Below are 21,997 nucleotides of genomic sequence, written 5' to 3'. Positions count from 1 at the left end.
GCAAGGAATGAAAATGGCCTTTGGATAGTAAAATGGCTAGTCTGGGAGCATCTTAGATGGACTGAAATGCATACTTTCTACTTCGACATAAATTCCCAGGATAGTCATTAGTCCTAGATATGGGCAAAATTGGAAATTCCCTTCATCACTATTTCTGTTGGTTTGAGGCTCAAGTTATTTTGATGCAGGTCGGTTAATTAGCCCCAAGCTCAGGGAAATTCATTAGATACCCCTTGGGTGAGTACTCTTCCTTCCAAGTTGACTTCGCAATATGTACTTTATTGAGTGCCCACTAATGCTTTAATTTTTATGATTTACTAAGTAATACTGATAAAATTTAAAAAATTAGAACATTACCCGGTGATCTTGGCATCCTATCAGGGATGGTTGGGCAGTCACTTTTCCTAATCACACATGGCTTCTCTGTGAAGCCAATACCCTAACTGAATATTTGCCACCTGCCTTTGGAGGACTTATGCAGGACCCAAATTCAGGGGCATATGGCATTTTGCATGTTTGCTTAGATTCATTTTATTTAGGCCCATGATCTGTCCCCTTCAAATGATCAAATATGTTTGGTAATTTACAAGTTATTCTTATATATCCAAATGAGCAAAGACTTAGGCTACCTGAGATCAGAGAATTTTAGAGCTGGTTAGTACACTGTAGGTCAGTTAATCCAATTCTCTGATTTTATGGAGGGAGAAATTGAGGCTCAGAGATTGGAGAAACTTGCCTAAGGCCATAAAAATAACTAGTAAGAGAGGTGGCTTTCAAACCCGGCACTAGTAACTTCTTAGTCCAGTGTACTTTTCACTATTACATGCTGCATACCATTATTAATATTATTATTTTTTGGAGGGGGTGAGGGAAAGAAAGAAAGAAAAAGAAACTATAGCTGTAAAAATATACCATATTACTATTCATTACCTCTGGCCAAATGTTACAAGCGTAGGTTACACATTCCCCTATAGTTCTCTCTTGATTTCCTAAAGAAGGCAACTGTGAAACACACCTGTTTTAATTTTTTATATTGAATTGCACCCTTTGCAGAAACTCTTGCAACCCTACTCATAACCTGTTATTGCACCCCTACTAAAAGAAACACAGAATTTGGTTAGCTGACCCAAAGCCTGTTCATTCACCACTGGAAAAAATAAAGTAGGGATGGAAGCAGACACTTTATATTAATATAGGTTGGTTGAAAAGAAATCTAGGTTGCTTATGAATCAATGTTGTATATAGTTTAAGTAAATTATATTTTAATAATTTAGCTCTGAGGAGCTATAAGCTATAGCACTGCATAAATTACAAAAGTACACTAAAGTTTATTACAATGCCTTCAGGTTTCAGGCTGTGAGACCACATTATTAGAGAGACTTGGGACTTCCCTGGTGGCGCAGTGGTTAAGAATCCTCCTGCCAATGCACCACAACTACTGAGCCTGTGCTCTAGAGCCCATGAGCCACAACTACTGAGCACACGTGCCACAACTACTGAGCCCGTGTGCCGCAAGGACTGAAGCCTGTGCGCCTAGAGCTCATGCTCTGCAACAAGAGAAGCCACCGCAATGAGAAGCCCGCACACTTCAGCAAAGAGTGGCCCCTGCTCGCCACAACTAGAGGAAGCCCACGTGCAGCAACGAAGGCCCAACACAGCCAAAAATAAATAAATAAATAAATAAAATAAATTAAAAAAAAATAGAGACTCGTCATAATGAAGGCTTCCTGGTACTTCTAAAGGTACCACCTATGACTGCAGTCTACGAGCGAACTGCCTTTTAAGGAATCTTATGTAATGGCATGTTATCATGTGGCATCCGCCACCCCAACACACACACACATTTTAACGTTACTGGGCTGTAACACAATAAAGATTTTATCAAAATTTAGAAGGAAAGGGGACTTCACACTTATTGACTACCTACCACCCCAAACACTAGGCTGTGTACTTTTCATATATTATTAACTATGGGTTAATTCAATCCCCACAATCCTGGAAAATATTATCATCTTATTTTTACAGATGGGAAGGTAAGACTCAAAGAAATTAGGTGGTTTATCTAAGATCACATAGTTTATAACACAAAGACCTGAGACCTGAAACCAAGAGTGCCTGATTCTAAAGCCCCTGGACCTTCCTATATGCCATGTTGCCATCACTCAAAAAAATTTGAGTAAAAGCTGCTCTTTAGCTTCCCAGGAACTTCCTTAGTAAATCACATCACTTTCTCACTACTTCTCCACTGTGGGTCTAAAACTGTGTTGGGCTCGATTCATCCACCCATTCATCCACCCACCTACATATCACCAAATAGATATCAGGTGCCTGCTATGTCCCAGGCATTATGCTAGGCACTAGGATACACTGATAAGTGAAAAAAAGGTCCTCAAGTCCTTTGGCATAGAGAAAAGAGTCACTAATTAAACAGTCATGCAAATAAATGTAAAATTACAACTGTGTTAAGGATTATGATGGATTAAGAGTTAGTAGTTCTGGGTCTGAAATTCAACATGGTACCACTGTACTGTCTAACAGGTCTCTGACTCAGTCTGGAGGATCAAGGAAGGTTTCTCTGGGGAAATGACTACCGAGAAGAGATCCGAAGAGTAAGTAAAATTAGGTGAAAAAGACTGTTCTAGATTGAGGGAAGACTATGTGCAAAGATCCTGTGATGAGGGAAAGTCCTGCCTATCTGAAGACACGAGACGGAAGCAGCCAGACTACACTGGGGTTTGTAGGCCAAATAAAGGATCTTGATTTTTATTCTAAGAGTAATGGGAGGTCACTGAACGGTTTTTAGAACGGAGAGAACATGATCAGATTTACATTTTCTAAAGCTCATGCTGAAATGGGGAGAACGGACTCAGAGGAAGAAAGAATGGATACAGGAAGACCAGGTAGGAGGCTACTGAAGTAGTCTGGGCAAGAAATGATGGTATGCTAATGCAGAAAGGCAAAAGTGGAAATAAAGAGAAGTAGATGGATTCGAAATTTATTTAGAAGTATAAAAATGACAGAACTTAGTAATAGTTTCAATATGGGAAGTGAGAGAGAGAAAGATTTCAAAGATGACTCAGGAATCTGGCTTGCACAATTAGATGAGCACAGAATATTCAAAGGAAATCAAATGTGGTGGAAGAAGGGGAAAAGAAGTGAAATCATGGGTTTTGGGTATGTATGTTAAGTGTGAGATGGTTTTACAATATGTAAATAGCAATAAGATGAGTCCAGAGCTCAGAGGAAAAGTCTGGATTTGAAACATAAATTTCTGAGTGTGTGAAAATATACAGTAAGCTGTGGGTACAGATGAAATCATTTGGGGAGAGAAAAGAAGACCTAGGATGGAGGCTTGAGGAATTCCAACATCTAGTGGATTAGTAGAAGAGGATGAACCTGTATAGGAGACTGAGAAAGAATAACCCACTGAGAAGGGAAGAAAACTGGGAGAATGCTGTCACATAAGCCAAAGAAGGAGGAAGTGTTAAGAATAAGTCATAAATAGTGATGAATAAGGCTGAGAAGTGAAGTAAAAGACAGACTTCTTAAAAAAAAAAGTCTGCTGGGCTTAATAACATGACAATTATTACAGAGCTTCAGTGGTATGATAAGAGGGAACGATTAGTTGTCTGAATAGAAGTCACATTAGAGGGATGAGGAATGAGTGGTATATACTGTGGTGGTTATAAAACATTCACCATCCTGAAAAAGAACCTCATGTGAGAAAGCAAAACTTATACAGAGACTACAAAAAATAGATCAATGCAACCAGTTTTACTAATTCTTTAAATACTATAGAAATCTAGAATAAAGGAAGGCTCAAGGTGACTGCGTAACCTAGGGAAGTCTTCACAGAGAAGGAAAGCCTTAACCAGAGTGTGTTTTTTTAACATCTTTATTGGAGTATAACTGCTTTACAATGGTGTGTTAGTTTCTGCTTTATAACAAAGTGAACCAGTTATACATATACATATATATATATATCCCCGTATCTCTTCCCTCTTGCGTCTCCCTCCCTCCCACCCTCCCTATCCCACCCCTCTAAGTGGTCACAAAACACCGAGCTGATCTCCCTGTGCTATGTGGCTGCTTCCCACTAGCTATCTATTTTACATTTGGTAGTGTATATATATCCCTGCCACTCTCTCACTTTGTCCCAGTTTACCCTTCCCCCTCCCCGTGTCCTCAAGTACATTCTCTAGTAGGTCTGCGTCTTTATTCCTGTCTTGCCCCTAGGTTCTTCATGACCATTTTTTTCTTTTTTTTTAGATTCCATATATACATGTTAGCATACAGTATTTGTTTTTCTCTTTCTGACTTATTTCACTCTGTATGACAGACTCTAGGTCCATCCACCTCACTACAAATAACTCAATTTCGTTTCTTTTTATGGCTGAGTAATATTCCATTGTATATATGTGCCACATCTTCTTTATCCATTCATCTGTCGATGGACACTTAGGTTGCTTCCATGTCCTGGCTATTGTAAATAGAGCTGCAGTGAACATTTTGGTACATGACTGTTCTTGAATTATGGTTTTCTCAGGGTATATACCCAGTAGTGGGATTGCTGGGTCGTATGGTAGTTCTCTTCTTAGTTTTTTAAGGAACCGCCATACTGTTCTCCATAGTGGCTGTATCAATTTACATTCCCACCAACAGTGCAAGAGTGTTCTCTTTGGGCCTCCCTGGTGGCGCAGTGGTTGAGAGTCCGCCTGCCGATGCAGGGGATACGGGTTCGTGCCCCGGTCTGGGAGGATCCCATATGCCGCGGAGCGGCTGGGCCCGTGAGCCATGGCCGCTGGGCCTGCGCATCCGGAGCCTGTGCTCCGCAACGGGAGAGGCCACAACAGTGAGAGGCCCGCATACCGCAAAAAGAAAAAAAAAAAAAAAAAAAAAAAAAGAGTGTTCCCTTTTCTCCACACCCTCTCCAGCATTTATTGTTTCTAGATTTTTTGATGATTCTGACCGGTGTGAGATGATATCTCACTGTAGTTTTGATTTGCATTTCTCTAATGATTAATGATGTTGAGCATTCTTTCATGTGTTTGTTGGCAATCTGTGTATCTTCTTTGGAGAAACGTCTGTTTAGGTCTTCTGCCCATTTTTGGATTGGGTTGTTTGATATTGAGCTGCATAAGCTGCTTGTAAAATTTGGAGATTAATCTTTTTGTCAGGTGCTTCATCTGCAAATAATTTCTCCCATTATGAGGGTTGTCTTTTCGTCTTGTTTATGGTTTCCTTTGCTGTGCAAAAGTTTTTAAGTTTCATTAGGTCCCATTTGTTTATTTTTGTTTTTATTCCCATTTCTCTAGGAGGTGGGTCAAAAAGGATCTTGCTGTGATTTATGTCAGAGTGTTCTGCCTATATTTCCTCTAAGAGTTTGATAGTGTCTGCCCTTAAATTTAGGTCTTTAATCCATTTTGAGTGTATTTTTGTGTATGGTGTTAGGGAGTGTTCTAATTTCATTCTTTTACATGTAGCTGTCCAGTTTTCCCAGCAACACTTACTGAAGAGGCTGTCTTTTCTCCATTGTATATTCTTGCCTCCTTTATCAAAGATAAGGTGACCATATGTGCGTGGGTTTATCTCTGGGCTTTCTATCCTGTTCCATTGATCTATATGTCTGTTTTTGTGCCAGTACCATACTGTCTTCATTACTGTAGCTTTGTAGTATAGTCTGAAGTCAGGGAGCCTGATTCCTCCAGCTCTGTTTTTCTTTCTCAAGATTGCTTTGGCTATTCGGGGTCTTTTGTGTTTCCATACAAATTGTGAAATTTTTGGTTCTAGTTCTGTGAAAAATGCCACTGGTAGGTTGATAGGGATTGCATTGAATCTGTAGATTGCTTTGGGTAGTAGAGTCACTTTCACGCTGTTGATCTTCCAATCCAAGAACATGGTATATCCTTCCATCTACTTGTATCATCTTTAATTTCTTTCATCACTGTCTTGTAATTTTCTTCATACAGGTCTTTTGTCTCCTTAGGTAGGTTTATTCCTAGATATTTTATTCTTTTTGTTGCAGTGGTAAATGGGAGTGTTTCCTTAATTTCACTTTCAGATTTTTCGTCATTAGTGTATAGGAATACAAGAGATTTCTGTGCATTAATTTTGTATCCTGCTACTTTACCAAATTCATTGATTAGCTCTAGTAGTCTTCTGGTAGCGTCTTTAGGATTCTCTATGTGGAGTATCATGTCATCTGCAAACAGTGACAGCTTTACTTCTTCTTTTCCAATTTCGATTCCTTTTATTTCTTTTTCTTCTCTGATTGCTGTGGCTAAAACTTCCAAAACTAGGTTGAATAATAGTGGTGAGAGTGGGCAACCTTGTCTTGTTCCTGATCTTAGTGAAAATGGTTTCAGTTTTTCACCATTGAGGACGATGTTTGCTGTGGGTTTGTCATATATGGCCTTTATTATGTTGAGGTAGGTTCCCTCTATGCCTACTTTCTGGAGGGTTTTTATCATACATGGGTGTTGAATTTTGTCAAAAGCTTTTTCTGCATCTATTGAGATGATCATATGGTTTTTATCCTTCAAGTTTTAATATGGTGCATCACATTGATTTATTGGCATATATTGAAGAATCCTTGCATTCCTGGGGTAAACCCCACTTGATCATGGTGTATGATTCTTTTAATGTGCTGTTGGATTCTGTTTGCTAGTATTTTGTTGAGGATTTTTGCATCTATGTTCATCAGTGATATTGGCCTATAGTTTTCTTTCTTTGTGACATCTTTGTCTGGTTTTGGTATCAGGGTGATGGTGGCCTCATAGAATGAGTTTGGGAGTGTTCCTCCCTCTGCTATATTTTGGAAGAGTTTGAGAAGGTTAGGTGTTAGCTCTTCTCTAAATGTTTGATAGAATTCACCTATGAAGCCATCTGGTCCTGGGCTTTTGTTTATTGGAAGATTTTTAATCACAGTTTCAATTTCAGTGCTTGTGATTGGTCTGTTCATATTTTCTATTTCTTCCTGGTTCAGTCTCAGAAGGTTGTGCATTTCTAAGAATTTGTCTAGTTCTTCCAGGTTGTCCATTTTATTGGCATATACTTGCTTGTAGTAATCTCTTATGATCTTTTGTATTCCTGAAGAGTCAGTTGTTACTTCTCCTTTTTCATTTCTAATTCTATTGATTTGAGTCTTCTCCCTTCTTTTCTTGATGAGTCTGGCTAATGGTTTATGAATTTTGTTTATCTTCTCAAAGAACCAGCTTTTACTTTTATTGATCTTTGCTATCGCTTCCTTCATTTCTTTTTCATTTATTTCTGATCTGATCTTTATGATTTCTTTCTTTCTGCTAACTTTGGGGTTTTGTTTGTTCTTCTTTCTCTAATTGCTTTAGGTGTAAGGTTAGGTTGTTGATTTGAGATGTTTCCTGTTTCTCAAGGTAGGATTGTATTGCTACAAACTTCCCTCTTAGAACTGCTTTAAGCAATTTTTTTTTTTTTTTTTTTTTTTTGCGGTACATGGGCCTCTCACTGTTGTGGCCTCTCTTGCTGAGGAGCACAGGCTCCGGACATGCAGGCTCAGTGGCCATGGCTCACGGGCCTAGCTGCTCCGCAGCATGTGGGATCTTCCGGGGCCGGGGCACGAACCTGTGACCCCTGCCTTGGCAGGCGGACTCAACCACTGTGCCACCAGGGAAGCCCCAGACTATTTTTAAAAAGTGCAAAACTGAATGACTGAAAGGTGTTCTACTTTGGGAAATTATGAGAGGAATACATGGTGTATGTGTGCTGGGGTAGGGAGGTGGAAGTGGGATAGGGTGGAGTGATAAAAAAGCCAAGAGATACAGACACAGGCCTCTGTTTTGTGATGTAGGCTCAATATTGAATTATCTAAGATTGGATAATCTACTCCCTATTCACTCTCATTTTTTTGCTGCTAACCTGTGGGCCTATTCATTTCTCATAATCGATTATACCAGAGGGTTGGTAGGGAAAAGAGGAAGTAAGAATCATAAATCAATTGTGTTGCTCATTGGTTTTGGATAATGCTGGTGTGAAAGGTGGGGATGCATAAAATCGGTGGCTAAAATGTAATTTTATATCTGTGATTTTGAGGCAGAGTGATAGAGTGGAAGAGAACACAGACTTCAGAGCCAGAGGGAATCAGGTTTCAATATGAGCTCTGTCGCTTACCACCCATGTAGCCTTGGGAAATGTAACTGGTCTCTTTGCACCCCAGTTTTCTATATGTAAAATGGGAGAAACAATGAGTTTCTTGTCAAGGCTGTTTTGCGACTTAGAGATGAGATGAGAGTGTTTACCTCGTACTAACTGGTGGCTAATATTGTCGTTGTTGTTGTTTTTCGGCCATGCTGTGTGGCATGTGGCATCTTAGTTTCCTGACCTGGGGCTGAACCCGTGGCTCCCTGCAGTGGAAGCGTGAGTCTAAACCACTGGACCACCAGGGAAGTCCCCTAATATTGTTTTGGTAACACTGTAATCTGAGAAAAGACAGGAAATACATTCAAAGAGATAACCTTATACACTAAGACGAGGTCATTTAATTTACTGGTAGGTCCTGATCTACATTTTCCTACTGGTGTTTATCTAGAGGCAAGTGAAAAGTACAAGATGGCAAAGTTTAGGTTTGGGACCTTTTTTGAGATAAACATAATATATTTGTCTCACAGACTTTTACAATTAATGGTATTAAATATATAACTATCCAATACATATTTAAAGAGTCAAATATATTCTTATTCTATCTTACTGCCAATTTTGTGAAGGAGAGAAGAGACAAAAAAGAAAAAAAGGAAAAAGGAAACAAGAAGAATAAAAACCAACTGTAGTTGAGCGGTAAAGAAAGAACAGAGGACAAGAAAGGCTAAAGAGAGCAGACAGAGACAGACAGAGACAAGACAGGCAGAGAGAGAAGAGACGGTCGGAAGAGGACTGACCAAGTGGAGAATCCACCCAGACCTCTTCGATCCCTCCATAGCCTTCCCCTCACTACTTCTATTTGATATCCAAAGTACTCTCGGCTGCCTGCTGTTCCAAGCTAGCTCTTCCTTTGCCCGATCATGCCACTACTATTATCTCTTGCCCAACATCTCCCCTGCACTGCAGTCTCCTAATCAGTATTTGATAGGAGACCGGGAACATTGCTCTACAGCGCTCTAGGGCTCTCAGTAATTAAAAAAAACAAAACAGGGCTTCCCTGGTGGCGCAGTGGTTGAGAGTCTGCCTGCCGATGCAGGGGACACGGGTTCGTGCCCCGGTCCGGGAAGATCCCACATGCCGTGGAGCAGCTGGGCCCATGAGCCATGGCCACTGAACCTGCGCGTCCAGAGCCTGTGCTCTGCAACGGGAGAGGCCAAAACAGTGAGAGGCCCACGTACCGCAGATATAAAAAAACAACCCCCCCCCCCAAAAACAAAAACAAAACACACTTCCATTTGCATCTGCTTAACTGAGAAGGACACCCTACGATAGAAATGAGGGAGTATGCTTATAGAACATTGGGATCTTCTTTGGGAACACATTTTTAGAGGTGCCTTTGAGAAATGTTATCATTTTAAGAGATATAAAGAGTGAATGATATAATTTAAGAAAATATACCAAAGGATAAATGAAATTAAATCAAGGGAAAAACCGCAGACTCTGAGATGACTAACCCCAAGTTATTTAATGTCTTTTCTTACTGTGTGCTGAGGGCTGTCTTCATTATCCCTCATGTAGAAGGGCTTGAGTGCTAATGGATAATTAATGACAAAGACTGGTATGTCGCCACAGTGCTTCACCAGGTACTTTTCATGTTCAGTGTGTAGATCAGCACCCCACTGTAATGAGAAAAAAAAAATTACCAAAGGAGAAGACAGAGCTGAAATATACAATGCAGGACCTAAAAATAACCTGTATCAGTGCCAAGGGCTTCTTCTCCCTGAGGATCAGGGATGTGTGGAGCTGTCTGCTGAGGTTACACAGATAAATAAACTAGAGAGAGATGTGTTAACAAGAGCATCCAAAGGCCTGGAATGATGAAAGCTGAAACTAGTAAACACTACGCTTTCTGTGCCCAGCTCAGGGAACAGCATTAAGCAGATAAATATCATCTGTAGTAAAACACAGTATGCTTTCCATAGTGTATAAAAGCTGATTCAGAATCATAATTTTTATTAATATTGCCAAGAGCTTCTTGTACAGTTACTGTCCCTAAGTTTCAGGAAATTAAATGATGAAAGATAATATTCTTAATACTGAGTCTATCTCTGGCTAGATGGCTTCTCCCAGTGACTTTCTTTTTTTTTTGATAAGAGTCAACTAATATATCAGATGCTCTCTGATGAATATTTAATAACACTGTTCATCTATTTATTCAGCAAATACTAATGTGCCTATTAAACCCCAAGTACCATGCTAGGTACTGGAAACTGGTAAGAAAAACAAAATCCCTGAGTTCATGAAGCTTCTAGGATGGGAGACAAACATTAAACAAAAAATTATACAAAGAAGTCAGCTGATTATAAACATAACAAGCACAAGGCACTCGTAACTTAAAGAGAGCATCTGACTTAACTGGGAATGGAGCTGGTGTAAGAAATAGTGTGAAGACAAAGGTATTACATTCTTAACATTATCTTACTATTCCCACTTGTCTGGCAATATCTTAACTATAGGAAAGAAGCACTGGCATAGGAATGAGGAGACTTGCTTCTAACATTATGTGCATGTCCACTGATAAATCATGTGGCTTTTCCAGACCTATATCCTTACCCATAAAATAAAGGAGTTCTGGGAAAAAATAAAAACACATAAAACTCAGTGTTTTTCAAAGTAGATCACAAATCAGAAGCCTCTATAAAGTTCAACGGAAAAAGAACCTGTTTAATGTGTTGCCTAAACTTATTTGATCACATAACCTCTTCTGTCAACTGTTAATGTCATTCAGAATGTACTTTGGGAAACACTGAACTAGTTGATTTCTACACTGATATTCTATGATTACCATTCTTTCTACAGAATTTCATCTTCCTAAACTTGGGAAACTTCTTTATAACCCTTTTGTCACTGCTATTCCAAATAATATGATTCTACTTCAAAATTATTTTTCATTCTAAATATTTCAATGAGGTTAGGCAAACATCAAAAAAAGCCAATGTACAGATAGGCAAATACTACATATACACTGCTAGTAAGAGAAATAAGGTTATTTTAAAGGATTCTTAATGAAATCAGATAAATATGAGAAACATATTTTCATACATACATACATACATATATATATATATATATAAATACTACCTCTGGAGTGAAGGTGAAGTTCTGGGATGCCTGCTTTAAGATCTCCACTGCCTCAGTATAAGAAATGCTGGAGAGAAACAGGGTAAAAGCAGAGAAAGGTTAATACAATGGCTGTTGTTAACTAGTGCATCTGAAAACTGTGAAAGAGCTCTTCTCATACAGTCTTTGAGATCATATTTGAGTATTAAATGATTGTAAAAATGATTATTGAGTAATCAGGACTTAAGGTTGACCTATGAGGGTCTGATCAGCATGAAGAGAAATGGCCGTTCAACGATCCCACTCCTGATCCACGTGCAGTGCACACAGAGAAGCGAGTCACTGAAGCAAATAAAGATTGTCTCTGAATTCATGTTACGCTAACGCCCTAAAAGGTGTGAAATACTGAGGCTGAAAGAGCAAAACTCTCTCCCTAAAGCTGTCATTCATTCATCCAACATATACTGAGCACTCACTATGTGCTAGGTATCATTCTAGGCGCTGGAGATACAGTAAATAAAAACAAAGCCCCTGCCTTTAAGGAGTCGCTATCCGTGTGTGTGTGTGTGCGTGTGTGTGTGTCTACACGCACAATGGGGGTAAGAAAGATAAACAAATAAACAGAAATAAGCCAGGGAGCTATTGGTGCTATGAAGAAAAACAAGGCAAGATAAAAAGACAGAAGGTATTTGGGGGTGTTATTTTAGATAAGATGGTCAAGAAAGGCCTCGCTGAATTGGTGACATTTGAACAGAAACCTGCATGAAGTCAGGAAATGAGACATATAAATACCTAAGGGAAAGTATTCCAGGTAAAAGGAACAGTGAGTACAAAAGCCTGAAGTGAGGAACAGTTTGGCTCATTCAAGGAACAAAAAATTCAGTGTAACGGAAGCATATTGAACAAGGAGAAGAATGCCAGAAAATTAAGATTGGAAAGGTAGTCAGAGGTCAGATCCTATGAACTCTTTCAGGCCATCGTAAGGCTTTTGTAATATATTCTAGTATTGTACGACTGTTTAGGAAAAATATCATTTTTGGTTACCTCAGTAAGAAACAATGCATCATGCCTAACGCAAGCCAAACCAAGAATTTGTTTTAACAGTTTGGATAGGTGATATATGCACATAGTTTTTTAAAAAAAATCAAGGTGAATAAAAGAGTATACATCTTTCTTCCATCCCTGTCCCATAGCGACCTAGTTCCTCTCCTCACACACAATTACTGTTATTGGTTTCTTGTGTATCCTTCCAGAGGGTTTTATGCATCTATAAGCAAATATTAATACTCAATCTCCCCCTTTTTATAGATGGCAGCCATAGCATACATATCATACACACTCTTTTACACCTTTTCTTACTCAATAATATACCTTGCAGATCTTTACATACCAGTATATGAAGAACTTCTTCACTTTTTGAGCTATTACATAACATTCCACTTTGTGGATGTATCCTAACTAGTTTAACCAGTCATCTATCGATGGATATTTCAGCTGTTTCCAATCTTTTGCTATTATAAATCATGACTACATATGCCTAATTTATGCTCATATTGATTTTGCACATGAGAAAAATGGAATTGTTGGATTCAAGAGTATTTGCATTTGCAGTTTTCATAATTTTGAAAGACACCACCAAAGATATTGTTCCCCTTTTACAGGGTTATTCCAATTTATGCCCACCAATAGTATATGAAAATGTCAGTTTCTCTATGTCCTCTGCAACAGTATTCTGCATGATTAAAAGCAAAAATATACAAACTTTCTGAAGGACTCTGAGTTAAAAAATAACCTAACAAACTTATTCTCTGAAGCAAAAATGAAGTTCACATCTATAATAACTAACTGGAAAGAGTTGTGTCAGAGAGTACAAATAAAGCCCCCAAAGCTATGTTTTTTTTTTTTTTTTTTTTTTTTTTTTTTGCGGTATGCGGGCCTCTCACTGTTGGGGCCTCTCCCGTTGCGGAACACAGGCTCCAGACGCGCAGGCTCAGCGGCCATGACTCACGGGCCCAGCCGCTCCGCTGCATGTGGGATCTTCCCGGACCGGGGCACGAACCCCTGCCCCCTGCATCGGCAGGCGGACGTTCAACCACTGCGCCATCAGGGAAGCCCCAAAGCTATGTTTTGAGTGACAGGTTTTTTATAAGATGGAAATTCTATTCAAACTAAAATCTAGTATTAAATAACAGATAATTTCTAAGGTAAGAATGGTGTTGGTGTTGATAGTAGTAATAATTTTTAAATGAGCATTTTACAGAAGGGAAACTGAAGCTTAGAGAGGATCAATAACTTGCCAAAAATCGAAGTAAACCTTGATGTGCTGACTCCAGAGTCTAAACTTTTAACTGCTGAGATAATGCCTAAACCACTTGGAGTTTCATATGTTCTATCAAAATAAAAGATAATGGGCTCTGGGTTCTCCCTTTGACTCTACCACTTAGTAACTATGTAAATCACTTCACCTCAATGAAAGCATTTTATAAATTTTTGTATTTTATACAAAACTCTAAAAATACAAACATTAAAAAATTAAGTATCTGTACTTATAAAATAAGGAGACTGGGCTATATTAAGCTCTTGTCTGCTTAGAAATTCTATTGTTCTATTCCATCATTACCTGATATGATCTACTCATTATACTGAGAAATATAAGAGCAGTCAAAATGGGAAGCACTAGAATTTTGTATCATTGATGCATTACAGTTACACTATTAAGAAAAAAAGGCCTCTCATGTCTAAATATCTCTTGTTATTCTAGATGTTCTGCCCCACACTCCTCCCATACCTTAAGTTGAGGCAGAACTTTCAAGTTCAAATTACAGCTCTGACACTGGATATCCTTAATGGCCTTCATCAACTCTCTACTAACTTTTCTTGGTATGTACAGGGAATAATATTTCTTCTCCTTCCCAGAAACTATTTCCAAAGTGCTTTGAGGAAAGGAGAAGACACTGTGATATTGCATGATACAACATCAAACTACCTTCGTATTTCAAATTTTCTGTTGTTGAATGAAGAAAATTATTCTGAAACTGTTGGAGTACAACTGCTAAGTTACAGAGATTATTATTAGCATTCTTTGCCTCAAATTCACACAAATAAATGAAGAGCAAATAAAAAGGTAAGTACTCTATATTTTTAAAGCCTTAATACTATAAAGGAAATGTAAAATAAGTGTGTTCTATTTCTGCTAGATAAAGGCTAAATTCAAAGACTACACAAGTCCTTTAAATAATATACTTTCAAATAAAACAATTATAACAAGTACTCAAGAACACTGAAATCTATTCAAAAGAATACAAGTCATATGGTATCTTGCGCGTGGGTGTGCACATGTATGTATGTGTATTTCGGGGTGCATCTTGGTTCTAATTCATCGTGTTTAGGTCTACTCTCATATTCTCTCATGGCTTTTAAAATCTCTGGTTTCAAAGTCTACAAACCCCCTCCATCTCTGGTGCCCTCCACCCTGAGAATCTTCAGCATCATGTAATTTATGTACACCCTCTGGTGTACAGTCCCCTCTGTTTCTAGCTCCTGGAACTTCTCATATATTCTAGTGGACTCAACAATGCATTTAAAAGAATTTAATAATATTTTAACTAGCATTTTTAGATGTTTTGTAGCAGGAGGGTTTTCATGTTATCTAGTCTTTGACATATTGCTTAAGCAGCATTTGAACATTTCAACAAAATAAGACAGACAAGTTATCACTTCACAGATGAGAAAACTGAAGCTCAGAAAGGTTAAAGATTTACTATTAGTCAAATTCGTAGTTGTAATTAAATAATTATTCATGCAAATATTTAACTCTTCATCTTTTTCTCTAGATGCTAAACTCCATAAAAGGACTAATCCATGCCTATTTTCACTACTGAATCCTCAATGACTAGCACAGTGCCTAACTCATAGAAGGTAGTCAATAAATATTTGTTGAAAAATATGAATTCACTCATTAATGGCTAATAAGTGGTAGAGCCAGGACTAGAATCCAGGTCCTCTGAAACATAGTTCACTATACTCAGTGCATAAGTAAAACAAACAAGCCTCTGACCATGCAGAGGTGACAACACCAAAAAAAAAAAAATCACACATATAAATTTAATCCACAACTATGATTCGTGCTGTGTGGAATGGATGATGGTGATAGCAATGACTGATATGGCACAGCCCATGTTCCCATCCTCAGTATTTTACAGACATGGATTCTGAAGCACAACAGTGAGATGATACCTAAGGGTCATAAAGATAGTGGGGGAGCTACAAGTACTCTAGCATTAACTTCAGTGCCCTTTCAGATATATGAAGTACACTGGTTGAAAGCATGAGCTTTGAAATCAGATGACCATGAGTTTGAATCCCCACTTCATCTTTTACTCGCCTAATATCTTTTGAGTTGATTCTTCATCTACAGAAGGGCAACAATAACTACTCACAGAGTTGTTGTGAAGATAAAATGAAATACAATGTATTTAAAGTTTATCGCTGTCTGGCACATAGTAAATATTCAATAAATGGTGGATATTTTCCCCCCCTCTTAGATCTTATTCATTAGATAGAAGTTGGATAACTTCTCTTAAGATCTCCCTAGTTTTCTGTTACCAGTACAGATTCCTTGGGATGCCTAACTTACTTCTTTCCTTACCTACTTAATTACAACTTTTATCAATATGCTTATGTCCATAACTCTCCTGTAGACTCCAGGCCCATACACTCAAACTGCCTACCCAACATCTACAACTGGATGTCTGAAAAGTATCTCAATCTTAGTATGTCACCTCACGATGATGAGCCTGATATCACCCCTCTCTCTCCACACCCCCCCACTACTCTATGGCTTCCCCCATCTCTGTTAATAGCAACTCCATTTCTACAGCTGTGTAAGTCAAAAGCCTTGAAGACACTCTTAACTCTCCTTCTCTCTCTTTTTCACTCTCAGTAAATCCTGTTTGCTGTATCTTTAAAATATATCCAGAATAGGACAATTTCCCCTACCTCCATTGTTACCACCCTGGTCTGTGATAGTTAATTTTATGTATCAAGTTGGCTGGGCTACAGTACTCAGATATTTGGTCAATCATTCAGGATATTTCTGAGATGGTGTTTTTTTGGATAAGGTTAACATTTAAATCAGTGGATCCTGAGTAAAGATTACCCTCCATAACAACATCCAACCAGTTGAAGGCCTTGCTAGAACAAAGACTGGCCTCCTCCAAGAAAGAAGGAATCTGCCAGCAGACTGCCTTTGATTTGGCTCTTCCTTGAGTCTCCAGCCTGCTGGACCACTGCAACAGATTTTTAACTTGCCCAGCCTCTACAATTGTGTGAACTAATTCCTTAAAATAAATCTTTATATGCACACATCGTGTTGGTCTTGTTTTTCTGGAGAACCCTGACTTACACAAGGTTCAAACCACCATCTACTTGCACCTAGGTGACTGTAACAATCTCCTACTTGCTTTGCTGCTCTCACTCTTGTCCTACTACAGCCAATTCTCAACAGACAGCCAGAGCGATCCTATTAAATCCAATTAAGATCTTGTCAGATCTCTGCACAGAACCCTTCAATAGCTTCCCCACCTCACCCAAGTAAAAATCCAAACTCTTCACAGTGCCCTACAAGGCCCCACCTGATTTCCCCACCTCCCTCATCCTTTCTTACTTTATCTTCGTATCCTCTTCCCTTAATCACTCTTCACTATTACTTGAACCTGACATGTTCCAACTTCAGGGTCTTTGTACTTGTTATTCCCTCTGCCTGGAATATTATTTTCCCACTTACCCATATAACTAGTTCTCTTACTTTACTTTCTTGAGATCTTTACTCAAAAATCATCTCAGTGAGATCTTCCCTGCCATGCTATCTAAAATTTCTACCTCCTCATTCTTCTTTTGTCTTATCTTCTTTCTCTTCTCTGGTTTCTTTCCCCATAAGTATCACTCATTTTCACAGACTATATGTTTCACTTATTTATCTTGTCTCTTGGCTATTATTACCTCCACCAGACATATAAGCTCAGTGAAGGCATGGAATTTTATCTGCTTTTTCCACTGTTTTTAAACAGTTTTTAGATTTTAGGACAATGCCTGGCACATAGTAAACATTCAATATACATTTAAGTGAAAGGAAAAGTCTCAAAAGCCTTCACTTGTACTTCATTGCCCTTCGATGCTCTATCACAGGGCTCCTATTTCCTCCTTTTCTGATCCCACAGCTGCTGCCTTGTTATTGGGTCAGGCTCAATGACTCATCATTTTTAACTGGTAGCCTGAAGGTCTAGGCTGATACCTGATATTCTCAGCTCAGTTAAGTCTGCCACGTTTTTCTTATTCCCCTTCTCAAGGACAGGTTGAATTCTTTATTCTCTTAGAAGAAAAACTTCCTAAACTTACCATAGCAAGGGAAAAATGATACTAACTTATGTTCAGAGACAATTTTCTTTTCTTCAGATTATCAAACTTACTTCCTCTACACATTGTAAATGCCCTGAATACTGAGTCTTATATGAATTATTTGTACTGCATATAAGAAGTTGCTTGTTGTTTTTTCCATATCAAGTATGTTTCATAATAAACTGTGAAAAGAACAGCCTATCTGATTAATATGGTTGGTTGAATAAACAACCAGTCCAATATCAAGTTCTACTTGAACAGGATTATAATGGAAATGAAGCAATAATGTATGTGCTATATTTAAAACACAGATCTTTAGGTTTTAAAATAGTGGCTAAAAAGACAATTCAGAATATATTTTCAGATTTTAGCAAGTGAAGGTAAAGAAAAAGAAGACTGAAATAAGAGAAAAACAGAGGGGGAGACATTACATGAATCTATCTTAAAAGCATGTTTTTTAATCAAGCCAGATTTTGATTACTAAAGAATTAGTCTGAATTGTAGGAATATAGTTAATAATTACTATGAACATTATCTTGCTATGATTTATTCATTTATTTATTCATGAAACACTGATTATCAACTATGAACCAGACATAACAGCTATAAAAATAATTAAAATACGGGTTTTCTTTGAGTCTAGGGAGTGTGATAAGCAGATATACAAACAAAAAAATTTAATACAGTGTGATAAATACGATGATAAATTATGAATAAAGTTCAGAGAAAGTATAATATCTACTTACATTAGAAAGTTGTTTTTTAGCATATGTTCTAATCTGTCCTTGGTAAGAAAAGAGAAAAAAGAAAATTTATTAAATGTAATTATATTCCTTACATGTAATTAACATATTTAAAGGGCTTCATCCACAAAGCTAATTACCTTTTGTCCAGGAGCTATGAATTTGTGACAGAGTTCAACATCTTCAGGACAATTTGAGAGAACTGTCATTGTTGTAGTCTTGAAGAGGCCCTCCATAACCTAAGAGAAATGATACAGAATTGCCTGACATGTAAGCTTCATGAAAAACCTGTTTAAGGCCCTGTAAGGACTGCTCTCCAGGTTTCAATGGCTATAAATCCATTAGGCCTCTTACTTCCTGAATATACGACAGCAAGTTAATTCAGTTTCCAGATTGATTAGAGGGGGCATCACAACTTCTCAGAGAAGGTTAAAAAAAAAAGAACAATGTCTGAACCTTCTGTTAACAGTTTCAATACTGGTATTGAAGTGGGCTGTCAAATGAACAGCTAAAACAAACTGATGCCTCTCTAAATTTCCGTATATTCACTTGTAGAGTCAGGACAGTTAACAGTACCCAGCTTACAGGATGGTTTTGAGAATTATATGAGATAATCCATGTATAAGACTTAGCTTAGTGCCCAGCTCAGAGAAGCACACAACAAACATCAGTTGTGAAGAGTGGAACGTTTTGAAAAGTGCTTCATTCAGTCATTGGTAAATGAAAGTAAACTTTAAGATTAGAGAAGCAATGAGATCTAGCTACATCTAAATACATACATTTTTGCTTTGCTACCGTATAAAGTAATGACACAAATCAGTGTTTAAGAATTCATTCTACCAGGGGTGTCCATAAAAGTCTCATGGGAAAAACTTGTTCTCAGAAGAAAAAAGTGACTGGAATGGAAAATATTTCTAAAATATTTTTAATCCAAACTAAAATTTTTGTTTTGATGTCAATGAAATCATATTGTGATTTCCAGATGTGTCCTCATAAAGACACATATATGAATTAAGACCAGGCTGCCCCACAGGCAGGTATCTTCCTTTCCTCTCTGAATCACTGGATACCCTATCAACACTGGAAACATAGTGGGGCATAAGCATCTGAGTAATTTAACATGGTCAGATATAGGAAAGAACTTAATTATCAAGTGACAACCAGATAGATTTATGTACATATATATTTTTTATTTCTTTTTATATATACTTTGCATTTTTATATTATACATATATTTTGTAGAGAAGTAAGGAATAACTTGATGAAAGAAGAGCAAAAGGAGGCTAAAGATGTTTTGCCTTGAGGCTATAACCACCTTCAATCTAGCAGTGAGATAAAGAAATCACTAAGTAACTGAATGATTTATGAAGCGTTATATCCCTCAATCACTGCAAAAAGTCGATGTATATTGAGAGGAAAAAAGAACAGGTAGATTGGATAGTATGCTTGCATTGTTGAGGGACACAATACACAATCGGTAAGATGAAGACTTCAACAACTGGGGCTGTTAAAGCAGTGTCTTTCATGGGCAGAACATTTCCATTTGAAGAAGGATATCACTGGCTTTTCTAACCTTGACTTTCAGACTACACTCCATAAATATATTTATAATAAAACAGAAACTTAACTGAAGGGTTAACATAACCCTCATGTTTTTAAATATATATTTCTCAATGGCACTAATAATATTTAATTGCTTATACCTCGTAAGAGGAAAATATCCTGTTATAATATTCTGATTTAATATTTAAGAGACTGCTCTTCATCAAGATAATAATTTCCACAGAATTCAATTTATCAAAGGGAGAAAACTGAGAGAAGCAGGAGTTTATTTTGGGGAAGAATATAACTTTTTCTTCTGTCTTTAGGAAAAAGTTTATATTCCAATTAATTAAACTATTCAATAGTGTATGCCTTGAGTACCACTCAGTGGAGTACCAAATAAAAGAATTACTTAGTTATAGAATACATAATTATAGAGCAAAGATTATAATATTTAATAAATTCTAACAATCTATGTATTATCTTTATAATCTTTCCCTCTGGTATTACATTGGGCAGCGGAGACAGGTACAAGGCAGAAATAGGAGGTAAAACGTGTGGTTCCATTCTTTACAATACTCTCATTGCCTGAGTGAAAGAATAATAAAGAATTCGGTGGTGAGCTCAAACTGAAAGCTGATTAAAGAATTTTACTGACTCGGTGAGGCTCAGATTCTGAATCCCTAAATCTAGAAAGGGATTAACTCAACAGTGTTCCTATTGACATTTTTGGCCAGATAATTCTTCACTGGTGGGGAGGGGGCTGTGCATTGCAGGATACTGAACAACATCCCTAGCCTTTACCCACTAGATGCCAGTAGCAACCCATCTTCCCTACTCCCCCACCCACTCCCTAGTAGGGACACCGAAAATATCCCCTGGGGGACACTGGTCTAGAGAAATCAGTGGGAGATGTTAAAGGGGTATATGCAAGTGGACACTGTGTTGTGTGGCCACAACATCCCTTCAGGACCAAGATCTTTATCCGCTAGGAACAGTAGCTGCTGATGGTACATAGTTGGGCCCCTCTTCAGGAACTGCTCAGGCCAGGAGGACTGCCTTACCCAAGGTTACACCCCTTCCCAAGCTAGCCCTCATCCAATGACTGGCTCACAGGAGGAGGCACTTGCCCTCCTATGGGACAACTATGAAAGACCATTCTAGCTCCCAAGTTTCTCACGGAATTGGCTAAGGTATCTGTTTGTAAATGCATCACAGTTTAACTTGTTTCTCTGCCCAATGCTACTTTCTTCCTTTCCTCACAGATATTTCTCTTGAGATCATTCCCCAGTAATACCTGCACACAAATCTCTGCTTTAGGGTTTATTTACTAGGAAATCCAACCTAAGACAGGATAATAAAATTGTGACTCCATTCTATTTGGGAGTATACATGGTATTTCTGTTTTAAGTGGAATTGGGTCATTTACTGGGTAAATAAGAGTAGAATGCAAGAAGTAAGAGTTGATGAAAATTGCTAAAATAAACATCCTGTAATTAGAATTCCAAACTAAGATATTAACCAAAATGGTAGTGGATAGAGAATTCGTAACAACAGTTAACACATTCTGGGTACTTACTAAGTGTCATGAACTATGCTAAGTACCTTATATATATTATCTGTCTAATCCTATGAATTAACCTATGAAATAGGAATTATTATTCCCATTTTATAGATAAGAAAACTGAGGCTCAGAGAAATTAAGTCCCATGTCTTAGGTCACATAGCCAGTAAGTGATGGAGCTAAGAATCAAATCCTGGTCCATCCATCTCCAGACTTGTGTGCTCTATATGGATTTACGGCCACAGCCTCCTGAAAAGGCTCCCACCCCTATTTTTATCTCCCTCTAAATCAATTTTCATAATGCTGCTAGAGAGATACTTCTAAAATATAACTCTGACCATGGCCTTTCCCAGCTGAGAACTTTCTCCTTTATCTTTTGGATTAAGTTCAAACTCCTCAGCATGGCATTTAAATACAGTCTTTCTTTCATGAGCTGACTCTTGACTATATCTCCAGCTTCATCCCTGTCCCAGAGCTCTGACAGCTCCTGTGGATGCTTTCTAATACTACAGCTATAGAC

At 38.0% G+C, this 21,997-nt stretch overlaps 1 protein-coding gene across 4 annotated transcripts in view; it reads right to left on the bottom strand.

The window, feature by feature from the left end:
- NARS2 (asparaginyl-tRNA synthetase 2, mitochondrial) overlaps positions 1-21,997 on the bottom strand; it is a 141,423-nt gene that overhangs the window by 12,338 nt on the left and 107,088 nt on the right. For 2 of the 4 annotated variants that reach the window (XM_082628864.1, XM_082628865.1), the window contains 4 exons: positions 18,512-18,610; positions 18,375-18,412; positions 11,254-11,320; positions 9,654-9,791 (listed from right to left, as the gene is read on the bottom strand). In XM_082628864.1, coding sequence (XP_082484990.1) covers positions 9,654-9,791; positions 11,254-11,320; positions 18,375-18,412; positions 18,512-18,610 — 342 coding nt within the window. Of the gene's footprint in view, positions 1-771; positions 1,003-9,653; positions 9,792-11,253; positions 11,321-18,374; positions 18,413-18,511; positions 18,611-21,997 lie in introns of those variants that run through there. The other 2 variants (XM_082628866.1, XM_082628867.1) reach the window with 2 other exon arrangements.

Source organism: Mesoplodon mirus (assembly GCF_964341445.2).
Source record: "Mesoplodon mirus genome assembly, chromosome: 7".
Classification (NCBI taxonomy): Eukaryota; Metazoa; Chordata; class Mammalia; order Artiodactyla; family Ziphiidae; genus Mesoplodon; species Mesoplodon mirus.
This window is presented reverse-complemented; position numbering and strand designations above follow the sequence as displayed.